The following is an 18,669-nucleotide window of genomic DNA, read 5'->3' on the forward strand; positions in this document are numbered from 1 at the left end:
CTCGTCTGAAGTTTAATGGAACAAAGGAGAGTGTGACTGGGTGTGCTGGGGCTCCAGGGAGAGCAGACAGGACTTCACAGGCAGTTTGCCTCAGGACTGTTTGATGTGGGCATGCAGGTGAGAGGACGATGGAGGGAGAGGGGATAGCAGGCATGCCAGCCGTGCCCACAGTAGTTGTGCTCAGGCCTGTGCTGCAGGTCAGTACAGTACAGAATGGTAAATCAGTCACCCTTTCTGCTCTTGCACCATCAAGACACTGATGTTTTCTTCTTTTTTTGTGTCTTAGCACAGTGCATATTCAATTATTGTCCAGTCAAATGTCAGTAAGTGTATCTGGTGTTGCGTTTGTGTCTTGAAGTCATTGCGAAAGAAAACTTGTGTAGGGGCATGTGCATTTTCAAACCATGGTGTTACACTGCCCCCTGCTGGTCCCAGAGGAGACAAGCTGCACACTCACAAGGAAGCCATAACACAAACATTAATATTTCCTGATTACTGGCCTTTATTGTCAAATGCATTTGTTGGGTTCATCACTCTGGAGTGTGTCATCTCAGTTTGCAACATACACAGAGGAAAATGACCAAAGTGCATTTGCAGTTTATGGCAACACAAAGCCTTTACATTAAGACTTATATTTCTGAGGTTGCACCAGATTTCTAAGAGTGATATATGTATATTTGTCTGATACAGGTTTGACAAAAACAAATGCTGCTGGATATATTAAGTACATGAAAGGTACAGTGTGATCAAAACCTAATTAATGGCCCATGCTCTTCAGCTCTGAGTACAGGTTTTACAGTGAAATTCATCTGAAACTATGATTAAATCTATAAATTCATGCTCTGCATATCACACCACAAATGTCACTTTATTGGCTCAAACTAACCAAATAGCAAATTCTTTGACCAACAGAAGTACACGTATTTGTTTATCACCTTCCTTATGGGGACAAAACACAAGTCTCCACAACGTAAATCATTAAATTTTAGGGTGAGGGCTTGGGTTAAGGTAAGGCTACACTTAGGTTAAGGTTAGGGTAAGGGTTAAGGCCAGGCAGCCAGTGGTTATGGTTATGGTTAGGGTAAATTTCCAGGAAATGAATGCAGAACTATGCAGTGTCCTCAAAAGTCATGGAAACACCTCATGATTGCAGTGATTCAGCGCTCAGTGTTGGCAGTTTTTTTTGTTTTGTTTTGTTTTGTTTTTTCTTTTTCAGCAGATATTTTACATTGCGGGTGTTTTGGAATTGTTCCTGTTCAGTCTGTCTACTCTGGTCGAACCTTGACAATGTAACCTATGTGTTGTCTCCCCTTCATTACACATATTCTGGACACACAGGCTGTACTGCACTCCCTCTTCGCCACACACATGGGCCCAGACACACCAGGCAGGGATTTGCTCTCTACCAAGTGCACTCTTAGTATTCACAGATACATTTGGGACTTAAGATTTCACATTGGCTCATTTTTTTTGCACTCTTTCATTTTATCTTTGAGGCTATTTTGATAAGATGGTAACATTTTGGCTTGCAGCCTCAGTTCTTTAAACATCACAACATTGCCTGTTCACAGTCCCATATATGATACCTATCTTCACCGGTCTTGGTGCTGTAGAGACAACTGCAGAGGATCAGTTGTATTGGGTGTTAGTGTCACTGCACTGTACGCCTGTAGGCTGTCATTATTGATCATTGTCCTCAAGTCTCTTTAGTTGCTCTCTATATTGATCTCAATTAAACTCCTTGAAGATTGACATAAAGGGTGCTTATTGAGCTTTCCTCATCGATGAGATCTTTCCTATTTTTGATTTTTTATCTCATCGACATCATTGTTCTCTTATCATACAGTATGTCGCAGTTTTTAATGTCTGTGAAATGGTGCTGTGCACTAGTTCACACCAAATAACTGATTGTCGCTTTTTGATGAAGGATCACATCACAGCACCTAAAAAATTACTAATGATGTGAGAGGAAGATGCATGAGTTGAGTCAGTCGAAACATAGTCCTGATAATGAAATGAAGTCTCATTATAACTTCAATTTGACGCCCGATGGATGAACCATGCTGGGACTTTGATTACCAATGTTTTTTGTGGCCTGGCTTTAATTTCTAACCCTCCACATTCACAGTCTGTAGTCTGCATCACACTGCAGTATGTCACTCAATCTCAGCTCGAGACTGAGCGCTACATGTACCGTTGTGTGAGAATATACCTGCCCTGAAGATAAAAGTTGAAGGTGATGATTGCGAAGGGCAAATCGATAGCTGAGGTGAGAACAATGGTGAAGTTCTTCTTGTTCCAGCGTAGATGCACTAAAATTAGAAAACAGACAATAATCATAAACAGTTTATGAATCTAAAGAAGCTCTCATCACTGAGCATTTTAACAAAAAAAATGGGAGATTTGTTCATGAATACTGAATACACACACACACACACACACACACACACACTACAACAGTATATGTAAGGTGATGACAGAGGACAAAAGCACACCTGGTAAAGACACCTGACTTTCATACAGCAGTCAAGCTGACACCCATTAGACAGTGTGACATAGTTCTACACAAACAATAGACTTTACACATATATTTTTGGAGTACAGTATAGAAGCATTTAGGGCTCTATAGGCTTGTGACGTCAAGATGTCAGCCTCTTGTCACTGAGCTTCTCTATAAAGGACACAACACCAGACCACTCAGCTGGAAGGTGACTGACAAACAGCTGACTAGACAGAGGAACAGAAGAGGGCAGGTGAGATAAAATGATATCAAGAGATCGTATGCACAGAAACTGAAGGCAGGTAAGTGACCTATACCAAAAGGGGTAAGTGAGCATAAGTGTGTGTGCTTATATGTGTGTGAGAGAGAGGGAAACCAGCATGTAGGGCCGACTTTATAAACTAGTATCTTGATTTATACAACAGGGCTGTGAATTACAGCTATTTCTGTAAATAACAAAACATCTGATAGTCAACTGGTGAGATGCTGTGGCTGCCTGGGGGTTTTTGTCAAGGCTTGGCAGTTGTTTGTCCAGACCGGCTTGATATCAGTGGACAGTAGCACCTGCTCCTTCCGCTGCTCCATTTATTCATTTCTTTGCGAGATATAACCATTGTTTAATTTGGATTAGAACATAATGTAAAACTGTTGTTTAAATATCAAAACAACAAAACATGTGCTTGGTAATTTTAATACATCCATATTATGCATCTAAAGCCAAACATGTTTTCAGAGATCCCTGCAGGAGTGAGTCTCAACCAGCACTATGATTGAATATCAGCATGAGCAAATGCAGAAATCTGCATATGAAACAGCATCAAAAACATGTTGTGTGGTGTCCAACTGAGGGTTCACCAGTTTCCCCCCATTGTTCAAGAGATTAGAGTCATTGTGATGTTTGTAGATGGGGCCCATGCAGATCCAATGAAATGCATGAAGGAGCTGTATTCAGAGACTGTTGCACTGGAAGGCACACCAGGCATGCAGTAATGTGTCGAGATAACCGCATTTTACTGATAATAGTAGCATCTGCTTATAGAACCAACAGCAGGTATGAGGGCACTCAGCACCAGGATGTATTTAATTATTATTTTGTGATGTCATTTTCTGATTTTTGCAGTGTGCATAGGATACAGCTGCAACATTAGCTATGCTGTCATCTTTTATTTCAGTTGACTGTCCTCATTCTCATGCAGGTGAAAATGGAAACTGAATGAGCTCTGACACACTGAGTGGATTTAGAGCAATAACATGGACAGGTTTTCAAGAGCTGATTGAATATTATATTTTAAACAAATTCTATCGGACTGATTGATGAGTTCGACATTGTGTGTTTTGTGTTGCATCAAGAGAAATAAAGTTAAATATTAATGTTAATGAGTGTTTTGCTAAGAAGTTGTTCCCTTTTTTCTCTTTAACAAAGGATGAAGAGTTTAATGTTTTGAATGTTTTGGAAGACTGCTGATATTGTTGTTGTAAATATAGTATTAAGGCAACATGTCACAGTCCACCTTAATATTCAAAATGCACTACCCAGCAAAGACCACACTGGAAACTTTGCGTGGATGCTTACACAAAGGGACTGCTCTCTGAAAACAGGCTGAGCTGCTTCTGACCTATTGTGTTAAAATTCTCTGAAAAGTTGGGGATTGTGATCACAATTATTGCAACAATTATTTTGTCACTATTATAAAAAATGATGGTGGTGTGTCTTTGTGAAGATAATGTAACTTTACATGCAGAGCTGTGCGTTGATCCTAATATGAAAATGTAGTTATTTATAATAATAAAGATATTTGCTAAATCACAGTTACAGTTAAAAACAGCTTTCAAATATTTCATGGCGGACTCTTTCCAATATGTTCGTAATGATATTCAACCTGTCAGAATGTGTCTTAATCAAACTAAACATCTATGCCACAGACTCCATTTGTAACTCTGTCAGGACCGGTGCTTTTTGTGACTGAGATAGTTGGATATGAAGAGCCATAAGGTCACTGGATAAAAGCAGTCAGGCAACGACAGCTGGACCTTCTGTGTGGTTACAATGGAAGTTCAGCTGCCTTTGACTTATTGCGTCTAGATATTGAACCCTCTATGATTGACATTTTCTGGAGAAAATAATAATAACAACAATTACATCATCACATCATGAAAATAACCACTAGCTGCAGTTCTAGTCAAAACCATTCAAAATGAGCTCAACTTCAACAGTAAAACACAGCTTTTACATTAATGCATGAGTAATGATGATTTCATGATATAATATATTGTGCTGTAACTGTCACAGCAGATTTTTTTCTGCACTTAGTACTTGTACTTTTAATACTTTAAGTACATTTTCCTGATTATACTTACATACTTTTACCAGGTGCTTCATTCACCAGGCCATCAGGATGCTGAACTCCCTCCCAGCTCTCCTCCCCCTTCCTTCCCTGCCCTCTGCCCCCACAAACTCTGGACACTGAGGCACTCTGGACACTTTTTTTTTATTTTATATTATATTTCATATTTCATGTTTATTGTTGTTTGCACCAGGGATTTGAGGGAAATGATATTTCAATTCTGTGCATGTCCTGTACGTATAGCAGCACTGACAATAAAGATGACTTGACTTACTTGAGTAACATTTTCAATGCTTTACTTGTAACAGTATTTTTACAGTGTGGTATTAGTACTTTTACCTAAATGGAGGATACTTCCACCCCCACTGATTGAGACTAACAGCTCAGTGTGATGTTGGAGTGTGAGCTGCTGCTCTGAGGACTGAAGTCAAAGGTTTTCACCTCTGAGCCGCAGTGCTTTGCAGACCACACCCAACCCTGAGCCCAAACCTCCGCGGGCTCCTCCTCTTGGCTGCTCCTCCACTTCCATTCTCCAACAACACCCCACAGTTACCCAGAGTCCATGGAGGAGCCTCTGCTACATTAAAGTAAGTAATGTCAGCTGTCCGTGGTTTCGAGGACTCAGCCAGCCTCTGCATGCTGTGCAAAGTTTGTCTTTCCTCTCGGAAACCTGTTGAAGCACCTCCAGATAACGACATCCAGCCTCATCCCATGTTTTGATGTTGTTGTTCGGGCTGCAGGCTAGCTGGCTAGCCTTAGCTTAGCTGAAGTTTTCTGGCCAACAGGCGACCAGACGACCGTGTAAAAGTTGGGAAGATCCTAGTTACAGAAGATGAAGAAAAAAGCCGACACGCGTGTTTTTCTCGTGGATAACGTTACTGTTTGCTGTGTTCAACGGTGCTAAAGATGGCGAGCTAGCATCACTATGCTAACATGGTCAAAATAAGTTAACCAACTTCTTTGCTTGCTGCTTTAAGATGCTAACGTTGTATAATGTTGACGCTAATTAACATTTTCATCAGGAATTATGGAGATTAGTCAAAGTTAGAAGAAACTTTCCTAAATAATGTAGATTGACGCACCTTAATGTAACGTTTGACCCTCGTTACTTACAGTAACGCGGCGTAACTTTTACAGAAGGAGGCTCAACTCAGCGTAGACCAGCTAACATTTTAAACCATAACGTTACTTGATAAGGTGATCCTGCCGCCAGGTTTTGTCACATCTGATTTTTTTCTTAACTAAGCGAGCCAAAGTTAGTTCCCAGAGGTCTGTTTAGCAGAGGACGGGTGGAGACTCGTACCCAAAATACAAACTCAGAAAGTTAAAAGTTCAAATCAGATGTTTGTACGTATTAGCAGTGAAGCAGTGCATCACCTTTGTGAGGTGTCTGCAGTGCCACCACAAAACTGAAATTGTTTTCTCTGAAAGGTTTTTGGTACAAAGCAGCTCCAGGATGTGCAGAGTTTGCATCAGCAGGGTACGAAGGTAATAAACACTCACACACCTGCACTCAGACAGCTGCTGTTTTTGTTGTTTGTGCTCAGGGTTTTTAAGGTATAAGAAAAAAACTTGCATCCAAAAAGCCCTTTAAAGTGTAAGCTTGCTCAGAGACAAGGGCACAGTGAAGAGTTATACTGCAGAAGTATACTGCGTATTGATATTGCATTAATGAAGTATGTGTTTATCATCCTCTCCTGTTGTAGTTAAGTGAAATTGTACAATGAGCCCCTTCGTTGGTTCATTGCGTTATCATGTAATACATCACAGCCTCACTTGTGGCCATAATACATCCTGAAGTCAGACGGCCTGAGATGTTGGGGAAATAAAAACTTGGTGACACATGACTTTTGTCCCCTCCAGTGGCCCAAAGATGATCCATACATAGCAGAGGAACTCAGAAAAGCTCCAGCGGTGCAGCAGAAATGTCTCCCAAAGTGCCCGGTGGCCAAAGCAGAGGGGATTATTCCGCAGTGCAAGTAGCTGTTCGAGTGCGTCCGCTGCTGCCTAAAGAGCTTCTACACTGCCACGAGAGCTGCATCACCGTGGACTCAGAGCTATGTCGGGTTACGCTGGGCCACGACCGGCACTTTCTTTGCGACTACGTGTTTGAAGAAACTTGCTGTCAGGAGGAGGTTTATTCTGCGTCCGTCCAGCCACTCATAGATGCCTTCTTTCAGGGCTTCAATGCTACAGTCTTTGCATATGGGCAGACAGGCTCAGGCAAGACTTATACTATTGGAGAAGCGAATATTTGTAAGTTATTAATTTGATCTTTTCCTTCATTGTCCACTTCAGTTCAGTTTATCTTGTATTAATATAAACTGGACTCAGCTAAGTTTAAGGTTAGGCTGTTTTGCATAAGACAGTTCAGACGCCAGCTGCATTAAGTCGAGTGTTGTAATTGTTTTTTGTAGGTTCCTTTAGAGATGAAGAACAGGGTATCATCCCCAGGGCTGTTGCAGATGTCTTCAAGCTGCTTGATGAAAATGATCTCACAGACTTCTCTGTCCGGGTCTCCTATCTGGAGGTCTACAAAGAGGAGTTCAAGGACTTACTGGAGGTGGAGACAGCCAGCAAGGACATCCACATCCGCGAGGATAAAGGAAACATTGGTATGGAATAGGCAGCTTAATTTGTCTTGAAGCATGTTTCTGTGGCTCTGATTTCAAATGTAATGTAGTTTGCTTAATGTATTTCAGTATGTGTGTTCAATATTTTTGTCTTTGTGAATTCCTAGTTTTGTGTGGCATAAAGGAGTGCGAAGTGGAGGGTCTTGATGAGGTGTTGAGTTTACTGGAGTCAGGAAACACAGCAAGGCACACCGGTGCAACCCAGATGAATCCAAACTCCAGCCGGTCACATACCATTTTCACCGTGTATATGGACCAGCGTCGGGGAAGCTCTCGTCTTTATGGGACTGCCTCAAGTTCTGGACCACAAATGTTGTCTTCCAAGTTCCACTTTGTTGACCTGGCAGGGTCAGAGCGCATCTTAAAGACAGGGAACACTGGAGAGAGACTCAAAGAGAGCATCCAGATTAACAGCGGCCTTCTGGCTCTGGGAAATGTTATCGGGGCACTGGGGGACCCCAAGAGGAAAGGCTCTCACATACCGTACAGAGATTCTAAAATCACAAGGTACATTTTCAATAAGTTCATGTGAAACTTTAACATACCAGTCTATCAGAAACTGTTGTAAAATGTCAGTTTGCTTTCATTTATATCATCTTTTTTTTCCACACAGGATCCTAAAAGACTCTTTGGGAGGAAATTCAAAAACACTAATGATTGCCTGCATCAGCCCATCCTCCTCAGACTTTGACGAGAGTCTGAATACACTAAACTATGCTGCAAGGGCCAGAAACATTCAGAACCGGGCGACAGTCAACTGCAAGCGTGAGCCAGATCGGGTGGAAGGGCTGGAGCAGCAGATCAAGGCCCTTCGCAGAGCCCTCGAGAATCGCCAGCGTTCAGAGACACGCATCATTTCTCACGCTGATCCGAACAGGAGACCACGACTCGGAGAGGGAGAGATCAACAGACTGCAAGTCCAGAGCGCCCACTATAGGACGTGCACAGACACTGCTTACAGGTGAAATCACATTGATTGATGGAGTTAAATGAAGTCTGCATCATTTTCAAATATGCTAACTGTCTTATTGTGTCCTCTGCATGTCCTTGTAATTAACAAGACATTGGTGCCCCAAAGACAAGTTCACAATATAAAATCTAAATTAGGGATATTAAATGATGGCGATCATCACTGTTTTATGGCGTACAGTCCAGGCTTTCATTATTTGCAGTCATTGATCGTCCGTTTTGTCAGTTCATGCAAACTGCCACCATAATATGAAGCATCCAAAAGATGAGCCAAATGAAATCCAATTTTTAGCATAAATTTGATAAAATTCATTCAAGAATAACATGGTGTTTCTTTATCTTTTCATTTTTATCTACAGATCTCTAAAGAGACCAAACTTCACAAGTATCACAGTATCTGTTCAGCCAAAGCTGTACATATGGTAGCCTTTATTGTCGTATACTACAGCTCTACTTTGAAACTATTGAAAATACATAAAAAACATTCTTACACTGACATATTTGCAGTCAACATGTCAGAGACAGTCAGGACATCTTTCTGTGTCTACACTGGTTTGCTCGCTAAAGGAGCGGTGGAGTGTCTCTCGTCATGAGCGTGAGCTGGATGTTTTATGATTACTTCATGTGAACTCTTCTGGTACTAATGCATCACAGGCTGCTGCGGGAGCTGCAGAGTGAAGGCGCTCTGACTGCAGAACAGAGCCTGAGAGTGAAAGAGTGGTTGTGCTCGGTGGAGGAGGAGCGGAGCGGACTGACCACCGCCTCAGGACCGGACAGTGGTATCGAGAACAGCTCCACAGAGGACAGTGTCGCATTAAAGAGAGGAAGGCCTTCTGTAAGGAACCAGGTGTGTCTCTTTCACACTCCCAAGTCGACAAATTGTTTCTGTCACATTTTAGGAGTTGTCGGTATCCAGCACTGATAGGTTTATAAATGTGTTTATATGTTACCCAGGATGCAGAGGCTGCAGAGGAGAGTTGGAGCCATGAGCATGAAAGTGAGAAAGATGGAGAGAAAGAAGACAGTATTGTGAATCTGCAAGCACAGATCCAGCGGTTGGAGAGAGAGAACACAGACTTTTTAGCTGCTCTTGAGGACGCTATGGAGCAATACAAGCAGCAGGTGAGATGCAGTGGAATTCTAGTATTGTTTTTCCATTAGTGCAGTGAGTCTCAGTCATGGCATGCCACAATCAATGATGGTAAATTTCCTGGGTCATAGCATAGTTAACCAAGCTGAGCTGTAATATGGCTCATATTTTGGGAGCGGGGTTGTTGCTTCACGTGATATGTTACTTATTTGATTGCTTTTCTTCTGTCTCAGAGCGATAAGCTGAAGGAGCAACAGGACTTGATAGCAGAGCTGCAGTGTCATCTGTCCACTCCAGGGCTGATGGGCCTGGGCCTTAACTTGAGATCGCGGCCACACACGGCCCCTATGGGCTCCATGCAGCACAGTCAGAATGGAGGCACGTACAGACAGGTAACCAACCAGCCAAGCTACTGTTTCAGCCTGTGGTGCTGTGTGGGCTTCCAATTTAAGAAGAGTGCTGTGGTTCCAGGTCAGTCCAGTGGGCTACCTGGGTAATGGGCCTTGTGCTGATCAGGATGGTAGTCTCTGTGAGGAGCAGGAGATCCCAGGAGGAGAAATGCTGGACACGGAAGAAGAGGGCAGTCATTTCAGCCTCAGCCGGGAGAGACGCAGGTATGTTGTGTTTATAGAAATGATATCTTGCAGCGTCACACTGTTTAAACTAAGTGTTATTAAAATAAATGGTGTATACACAGTGTTAATGTCATTGGACATGTGGTCATGTCATTATGTGTGAAAGGCTAGTGAACCTGACCTGGACCAAGAGGGACATGCTGTCAGGAGGACTAGCAGCCGGTGGAAGAGGGCTCACATCTCAGCTGCTTGAACCAGACCAGCACCCCTGTTTAGCCAGAAAAGCATGTAAGTCATTCAACCTTAGATGTCCCTGTATGTGAGGAACAGTTTTAAGATCATTGAATGGAGAGTCAAGTCAAAATAAAAGGATCCACCTGATTTTTCTTTTTTGTTAAGAGTCAGATATTTACAAAATTGAGCGACCTCACTGTTCAAATCATTTATGCACAATGTTGTTCATACAGACACATTTTTTCTGAAACTACCACTGTTTTCTGCACATTTACAGATTGAATTTGCTCAAATTCACTTCACAGTTTCAGTTACGCAGAAAACATGAAACCACGGGCTGAACATTTCACGTGCTTCAAATCTTTTGGGGTCCTTTTCGACCACACATGTGTACTCTCCTGTGTTGCATCATGTGCTTGTGGTGAAGTTGCTTTGTTTCACCAGTGTTCAAATCTCTAAACTTTCCACGACATCTCAGCACACACAGCGATGCTCCGCTGATGTGTAGGCATGCAGTCCTGTGGTGAACTTAAGTGGAGAAATACTGGATTTATTTATTTTATTTTATTTATTTATTCTTGCACAGAAAGATCTTAAAGTAAATTTTAGTGACACCAGCTGCGTATGGGATCACGATGACTAAGTTTTTTAACTGCGTTCTGGTTCCTTTTGCCATCAGATGTTTATTTGTTGATCCAGTTGAGGCAGGGTGACCTCAGGCCTTTAAAATCTGTTCAATATGCTTTTCATGCCTGATGTTGACATGAAGCTCTGTGGCCTCCCTCATCATACCACACTGTTGACCTGCGGTGTCCTCTCTCCAATGTCTGTATAGCCAACTCCAGTAGCGGGGAGGCATCTGTGCGTGAAAGTCTGAAAAGTTTTGAAGGCGTTTCAGAGTGGGGGCTTCTTCAGGCACAGCAGAAGATCAGGGAGCTGTCTGTCACCATCCGCATGAAGGAAGAACTCATCAAAGAGCTCGTCAAAACAGGTAGCAGTTTAGATCTCTGCAGCTTTTCTGAATAGTTCTTGTCTGTGTTTTTTCGGATTAATTGTTTTTGGGTTTGTTTGTTTCTTTTAGGTAAGGATGCTCAGGCCCTGAACAGGCAGTACAGCCATAAGATCACGGCTCTGGAGAGCGAAGCTGTTCAGGCTCGACAGGAGCTGCAGGAGGCCCAGCGGCAGCTGCAGGATCTAGAGAGGCAAGAGAGGGAGATCAGCGCGACAGACAAGACCAGAGCACAGGAGTGTCGCAGGAAGATAGCTGCTGCTCAGAGCAAAGTTCAGGTTTGATCGTCACTTCTCTGTATTCATGCATAGTAACACAACAGACAACTAGAGATCGCTTAACAACAAGCTGAGATATAAAACACTGCACATTTCTGAAAAGCAAACGTGTCTTTTGTATTAGGTTCTCAGTCAGCGTCAGAGGGATACCGCTCGCCTCGCTAACCTTCCTGCCCAGAGCGAACGCCGTGTGTTAGAGCTGGAGCGTAGCGTTCAGAGTATGAGGCAGCAGCAAGAGCAGCTGCAGAGGCGACTGCGCCAGGAAAGTCAGCAGAAACGACGTCTGGAGACCGAGATGCAACGAAGAACTCACAGAGTCAAGGTAACCTCAGGCTGATACAGCAGAGGAGAACCAACGCGTCGAAAATAGTTGTGTTTTGTGTGAAAATGGGGTCACTTCAGCAAAGAGCTTCAAAAAGTCCAACAGTGACTCAAACGTAGACCTTTAATTCAATTTATTGGTGCTCATTTAACTCCATTGGACAATTTGTTCGGATGTCAAAAACAAAACATTAGGTTGCAAAAGCTTAAGTTTTAATCCACCATTGCCTCAAGCGTTACTGTTGCGGTCCCAAAGCTTTGGTTGGTCTTGTGGGTCATGATAATCCCACCCTCAGCCCCTGATGTTAGTGGGTCTTAGTTCTAGACCAGCAAAATGTCTGTGCCGCTCTCACACCAGTTGTCCTGGTTCTCTCAAAATGTGTAGAACTGCTTTGGGGTCAGGCACTGACTCCTGCCTTTGTGGAAGAGGGGTATGTGATCGCAGGAGTCACCTTAACTTATGTTTTCTTACAAACCAGCAGCCTGATAACAAAGTGTGTGGCTAGTTAGCTCACCAGATAACAATTATTTGTGCTGTTTACAGACACTTTACTCTAATAGAGGGTTCAACTTAATATTTTTCTCCATTTTCAGATGTTCTTTTAGATGAATCCAGAAGCTCAGTTAATTCAATCACTTAGCCAGTTCCACATATTTCTTAACTCAATGTGTGTATTTACAGTTTCAGGGAACTACTAGAAAGGTTCAATGAGTGACTGCTGAAACAATTTAAATGTGGAGCCGAGGTTTGCCAAACCATAGATTTCTGGTTCTAGTCTTTGTCTCTAATTCTGAATGAGAGAAATGGAACCAAACTAGCCCCAGTTTATCGCAAATGACATGTTTGTTTTTTCATGTGTGCAAAAAAAGTCTGTCTTTATTTGGAATAGGCAACAATTCACCCTCCAAACCCTCGCAATTGTTTAAGGAAAATGTTACTGCTACCCATCAAAAAGCCAAATGTCTGGCAATGGTTTAAAGGAAAACACATCTGTATACTGTATAATGCGTTTTTCCTTTAAGGCAGAGATTGTTTTGTTGTGTACTCGTCCTGTAATTGACCTTTATCTTCTTCCATCCCCTCTATAGGAGCTGGAGATAAAGAATGAGCAGCAGCAAAAGATCCTGAGAATAAAGACAGAGGAGATTGCTGCCTTCCAGAGACAGAGGCGCAGTGGCAGTAACGGCTCTGTCATCTCGTTGGAGGAGCAACAGGTAGGACGAAAACAAATTGCCCTTAAACTCCAGAAGGAAATTAGTGACATGACGGCTTGATCTAAAACGCAGAATCGAAATGTTTATGCTTGCGTCACTCTCCTGTGGCCTCAGTTTACCTGTCTGTGTGTCTATTCCTGCATGGTGTGTGAGCAGAAGATTGAGGAACAAAAACGCTGGCTGGATGAGGAAATGGAGCGGGTGCTGGAACAGAGGAGAGGACTGGAAGATCTGGAAGGAGAGCTCACCAAACGAGAGGAGATCCTGGCCAAGAAAGAAGCCCTGCTACAGGAACGCAGCGGCCTGGAGACCAAGAGGCTCCGCTCCAGTCAGGTATTAACTGCCACAAACAGCTCAGTTTGGTGACACAGGAAACTGTCAGATACTGAAAAATGTTTGCTTCATCTTCCCTCCAGGCCCTGAGTAAAGACCTGGTGACGCTTACAGGGCGTATCGAGTCACTTGAGCGAGAGTTGAGTGAGAGGAATGGTCTTCTTCGCAGCAGCAGCGCTCAAGACTCACAACAGATTCGCCAGGAGATCTCCAACCTGCGTCAAGAGAAAGACTCGCTGCTCAAACAGCGAGTGGAGCTTGATGATAAGCTGCGGCAGGGTAACCTGCTCTCACCCGAGGTCAGCCGTTGCTCTGGGCTTCAAGACTTTTGTCCCCTTTTATGTCTTCATAGCACTGACAGATGAACTTACTGTATTTTTAATTGTGTGACAGAGAAAGATGAAATTATTTCAGACGAACAGAGTTATTGCTGTGCTGCAAACATGCATTCAGTACTCACAGGACAACAGGAGAAACTGTGACCGGACAGCATATAACAAGTCCTCTCTGCTAACTGTAATACTACCTGTTTGTGACTGAATCTTCACGCTCACATTCCCATTAAGTCCATCTGTTCCCTCTGACGTTTCTAGGAGGAGCGAACGCTTTTCCAGTTTGACGAGGCGATCGAGGCTCTGGATGCAGCCATTGAGTACAAGAACGAGGCCATCACTCAGAGGCAGAGGCAGCTGAGGGCTTCTGCCAGCATGCTCTCCCAGTGGGAGATGAACCTTATGGCTAAGCTCAGTTACCTGTCTGCCTCTGAGACCAGAGCTCTGCTATGCAAGTACTTTGACAAGGTCTGTGTAACACCATTTTTAACCACGTTCTCATCTACTTCAGCTCTGCAAAAATGAGCTTGTGTGAACTCACTAATGTGTGCTGAAGAGAACTGATTTGATGCTTCCTGAAGGTGGTGTCCCTGCGTGAGGAGGAGCGTAAGCTACAACTTGCCCTGGCTGAGCTGGAAATGCAGTTAGACGATCAGCAGAGGCTGGTGCAGTGGTTGGAGAACGCCCTCGATCGCACACAGCTGGACACAGATCGCCGGCTCACACAGCAGCAGAAGGAACACGAGAGGAGCGTACAGCTCTTACTGCAGCAGTGCCGAGGTTCGGATCACAGAGACTTTTTACAAATACAGAAATGTATTATCTCTCACTGAAGGTCGCCTGCTTGTGTTAATCGACACTGCAGTGCACCATGTAGAATATATCATAACATCTGTGTGTTGTGTTGCAGAGGTAGCTACTGAAGTTAGTGTGCTAACCAGCTAGCTCCAGCTCGTCCTGTCTTATAATACCACTTTGTACCTCAAGAGTGTGCTAGTAGAGCCCCACTGCTTCAGCTTAGAGATGTATGTGAGCAGTGAGTTCACTACATTTCACAAGTTCTCTTCCTTTTTAGCCTAATAAATAAAATCACCTCACAAAATGTCAATGAGCGAAATGTTCTCACACCTCGTTTCCTCACTAAACAGAAAAATACACCTGTGCACCTTCTGAATTCAAGTTTCTCTCTTTTACCAAACTAAGACGAACTTGCCTTGTTAACTGATAGTGAAAAACGCACTTTATTTGAACAACACTGGACAAAACTTTCCACTGCTAGTCAGAAACTCCAGTTTGGTTGAAATAAACCCATAATTGACAGAGATTAAAGTGAAATATTCCAGCTCTACATGTTTCTGATGCCTGACCTTCCATAGAGTCCTGGTCAGAGCCACTGTTTTTCCCTGTCATCAAACAGGCCTCTGTTGGTCTCGGAGATTGTGTTTGGTCCCAGTCTGACTGTGTTCACCTTACACTCACGGTGTAAACACCAAGGCTCCGAGCTCTCGGTCTTGGCAGGCTCAAGTCAGCTGATAGAGCCACTAGCTGCACAGCTAACTGAGCTAACTATCTGACGGCAGCTAATAGCTGCAGCCACACGACTACTACTCGACTTTGGTGAAATGCTGCCCCCTGTATGTTTGGAGTGATGCCCCACAGGTGGCCAGTTCTTACATATTGCTTCTTTGAAATGAGTGTTTGTATGTGCTCATGTGTGTGTTCTCCCTTCCACACAGAGCAAATAGATGAGGGCCTGGCAGGAAGACAGCGGCAGTTTGAGGGATGGATCCATAACCTGAGCAAGGAGCTGAACTACTACAAGGCCGCAAACCTGGAACTGAGCAACAAACTGAGGGAGCTCTGTGGTTCAGCCACGCAGACAAAGGAGCAGACTAAAGGTATTGAATCAAGGTGTTTGCTGCATTTAATATTTATGATTATGATAGTTGTTGTGTTTACAGCTTGCAGCAAGATGGCTTCAGATATGAGATATTTAACTCTACATACTACTTCCTGCCACATTAAGGGACTTAGGCGCAGATATCCCTCCACACATCCCCAGGCAAATCCACTTAACATCATTTGTGTCGACTGTATCTTCACTCTCCTCCTCATCTCTCTGCCTTACTGTCACTATCTCAGTTGTGCTACTGAGCAAGCAGAGGGTTTTTTTTTCCACAGTGTGTAAATGCTGCAATTAATAACTATTTTCATTATCAATAAATATGTCTGTTATGTTCTCGATTAATCAATTAGTAATTGGGTGTTTAAAAGGGCAGAATAGGTCAAAAACGTCACAGTTTCCTAGAGACTGAAGTGGACAGTCCAGCCCAAAGACATTCACTTAAGTCACAGGGTCCTTTCACACTGACCTCCTTTGGTCTGGAGCTTTGAACTTTCATCTAAACCAAAATTAGACGTGTGAAAGTTCCCCCAAAAGAGGTGTTCTCTGCTCAGATCAAAATCAACCATGGCTGGTTTGTTTCTCGTTCTTTTGGATCAGTTACGGGAATTTCTGGCAGGCTGTTGTCACAGCGAGAAAAATGGAAAAACAAAACAACACCACAAAATGAGACCAAGTGTTTCATTCACATTTGATCCGACAGCTTTAGTAATGCCATAATATTATTATTACAGTGTCGGAGAAATGAATGTTTTCATTTATTTCTCTCCATTCATTCAAACTGCAGTAGAGGGCCACCTGCCAAACACATCCCAGCGTATGGCTCACGTTGGTGATGATGACGGGACCTTCGTTCTTTTGTGCTTTCTCATAAATGCAATGTGAAGCAAAGTGTGAATCGTTTATTTCTTTGATCGTATATTTTGCCCTCGGCTCTCTCTCAGTATTTGTTTTGATATTCAGTGAGTTCACAGTTGTAGCACTCACTGTGAGGTGTTGTGTGTCGTCTTCCAGTTGTGGCATCTGATGGAAAGCCAGCAGTTATGGGCAGCATGGAGAAGCTGCCCCGCTGCACCGAGGACAGCCCCGGAGGCAGGGCGGCGGCGCAGTCTGACAAACCTCCCAGGTCCAGGGAGGAAATGCGCGAGCTGGTGAACACCCCGCTCCCATCCACGTGGAGGCGCTCCTCTCTCCCCACAGAGGAACCTGCCGTCATGGAGGAGTTGTGGCTTCGAGCGGCCGGAGACGCTCCTGTCAACCGTGTAGTTCAACCTGGTCTGGGGTCTTGGGGCGTGCCCACGGCCCTGCCTGTGGTTAAGTCTCGCCGAGAGTCCCGCCGCTCCAGCCTCAACGTCGGACCACTGACTTCAAACAATGCGTTCATTGATGTACGGAAGAATCCTGTCTGAAAATCAGCGCGTTGTGTTGCTTGAGAACATTCACATTGATTTTTTTTTCTGTGGTTTCTGAAATATTTCCTCGGTTATCCGTCTAGTTTTTTGCATTTCAATTTTTGTACTTGTATATAAAGTTTTTTAATGAACAAAGACACCCGCTGATTTTATATGAAGCACTTTCACAAAGGTAAAGTTTATGCTTCCATTTCATACAGTGATTGGCAGGAATATGGTCCTACCAGCCATGAAAGCCAATAAGAGGTGATTCTCTTGCTCTCTAATCATGTAGCCTCTCTACCTTTACAGTATTTTATATTAAAATGGTTTTGCCCTCCACACTCATACGCCATGTGTTTTCTCTCCAGTCAAGGGTTTTCAGAAAATGTCTACATGAACAGCACAAGAATAGGGAAATGATTTCTTCCTGTAATCCTTTTTAAATCGATGGTGAGGTTGGATGTTATCACAGTTGATGTAGATGAGGCATGAAAGCTGCTGTGAAATGTCAGATTAGTGTCGACGTGAGGCTTTAAGTGCAGCTGTGACCGGCCAGGCTGGTTCTGGGAGGCCACAGCTGACTGCAGAGTCCCTCTGGAGGAGGAAAATTCATTCAGTGGCCAAAAATTCACATTGAGATAAAAGAACAAGGCAGCTGATAGCTAACGCAACGTTCTGCTCCCTTGTGACGCCCCCCTAAAACCCCTAAATTATAGGAAGTGTAGTTCCAAAAAAACATGTTTATCCCCCAAATAGAAGTAAGACCAAGAAGCTGCAGTACTCAGTCTACGACCGTTCAACCTGCTGGTTAATACTGACCTAATATAAGAAGCAGTCAATCCTGAACATAAGCTATGGAGATAATAACTTTCATTAGACATACTGTGTCTTAGGCTCTCTGATCTGCATTTAATTGGAGCATCATTTGCTGTCATCAAAGTTTTTCCTCCACTTGCTTTCACAAAAAAATAATCCTGGTTCTTTAATTCACAAAGAAGAGCTCAACAGATCTGTTTTGTGACATACAAGGAAGACAAATCAGCAAAAAAAAAGGGCTGGAGATTTCTTCAGATGGTCATCTCACCACAGTGGAGCACAGAGAAATCAAGTGTCTCAGATGGGAGTGTGCCATCTGACCAGCAGAGGGCAGTATATCCTCAGTGTTTCACAGGAGTCTGTAATCATTCTGGAGACATCTCTGTGAGGGTCAAGCAACAGTTTTTGTCTTTTTGCTTTTTGGACTGATGCTTGGATTCTAAGATATGAAAAATAAAAGGACGTTCAAGTGTTATTGCTGATTCTGGACCAAGGAGCAAATTTAAAGGAGCGAGCAATAAATCAATTGAGCTCAATGACCACCATTAATGGGAAATAAAAAATAAAATAAAAATCCAGTAGCAGTTATTTGCATCATTCTAGCTCAAAAATGGGCCCGGTGGTGTTGGCAGTGGGAAGGGCAGCTTGGAGGATGAATGAGACTGAAGTCATTTTTAGAAGAAAGCAGCAAGGAACTCTGGCACCAAGAAGATCCAGCTCAT

The 18,669-nt window shown here is 43.3% G+C and overlaps 1 protein-coding gene across 2 annotated transcripts; it reads left to right on the forward strand.

Moving 5' to 3' along the window:
* The first annotated feature begins 5,366 nt into the window (after positions 1-5,366).
* kif7 (kinesin family member 7) lies at positions 5,367-17,470 on the forward strand. Of its 2 annotated transcripts, XM_076727267.1 has the most exons (21): positions 5,367-5,432; positions 6,277-6,333; positions 6,709-7,101; positions 7,263-7,460; positions 7,586-7,985; positions 8,092-8,439; positions 9,102-9,294; positions 9,402-9,569; positions 9,771-9,929; positions 10,009-10,151; positions 10,279-10,400; positions 11,182-11,337; positions 11,428-11,633; positions 11,758-11,955; positions 13,044-13,169; positions 13,326-13,502; positions 13,586-13,801; positions 14,096-14,302; positions 14,416-14,614; positions 15,571-15,732; positions 16,752-17,470. In XM_076727267.1, the coding sequence occupies exons 3-21, from the start codon at positions 6,771-6,773 to the stop codon at positions 17,144-17,146; spliced, it is 4,104 nt and encodes a 1,367-aa protein (XP_076583382.1). In that variant the 5' UTR covers positions 5,367-5,432; positions 6,277-6,333; positions 6,709-6,770; the 3' UTR covers positions 17,147-17,470. The 2 variants fall into 2 exon arrangements, with proteins under 2 accessions (XP_076583382.1, XP_076583390.1); XM_076727275.1 differs by lacking the exon at positions 6,277-6,333 and having other exon boundaries at positions 5,394-5,432.
* The last annotated feature ends 1,199 nt before the right edge of the window (positions 17,471-18,669 follow it).

The sequence above is a fragment of the Chaetodon auriga genome, chromosome 1 (assembly GCF_051107435.1).
Source record: "Chaetodon auriga isolate fChaAug3 chromosome 1, fChaAug3.hap1, whole genome shotgun sequence".
Classification (NCBI taxonomy): domain Eukaryota; kingdom Metazoa; phylum Chordata; class Actinopteri; order Chaetodontiformes; family Chaetodontidae; genus Chaetodon; species Chaetodon auriga.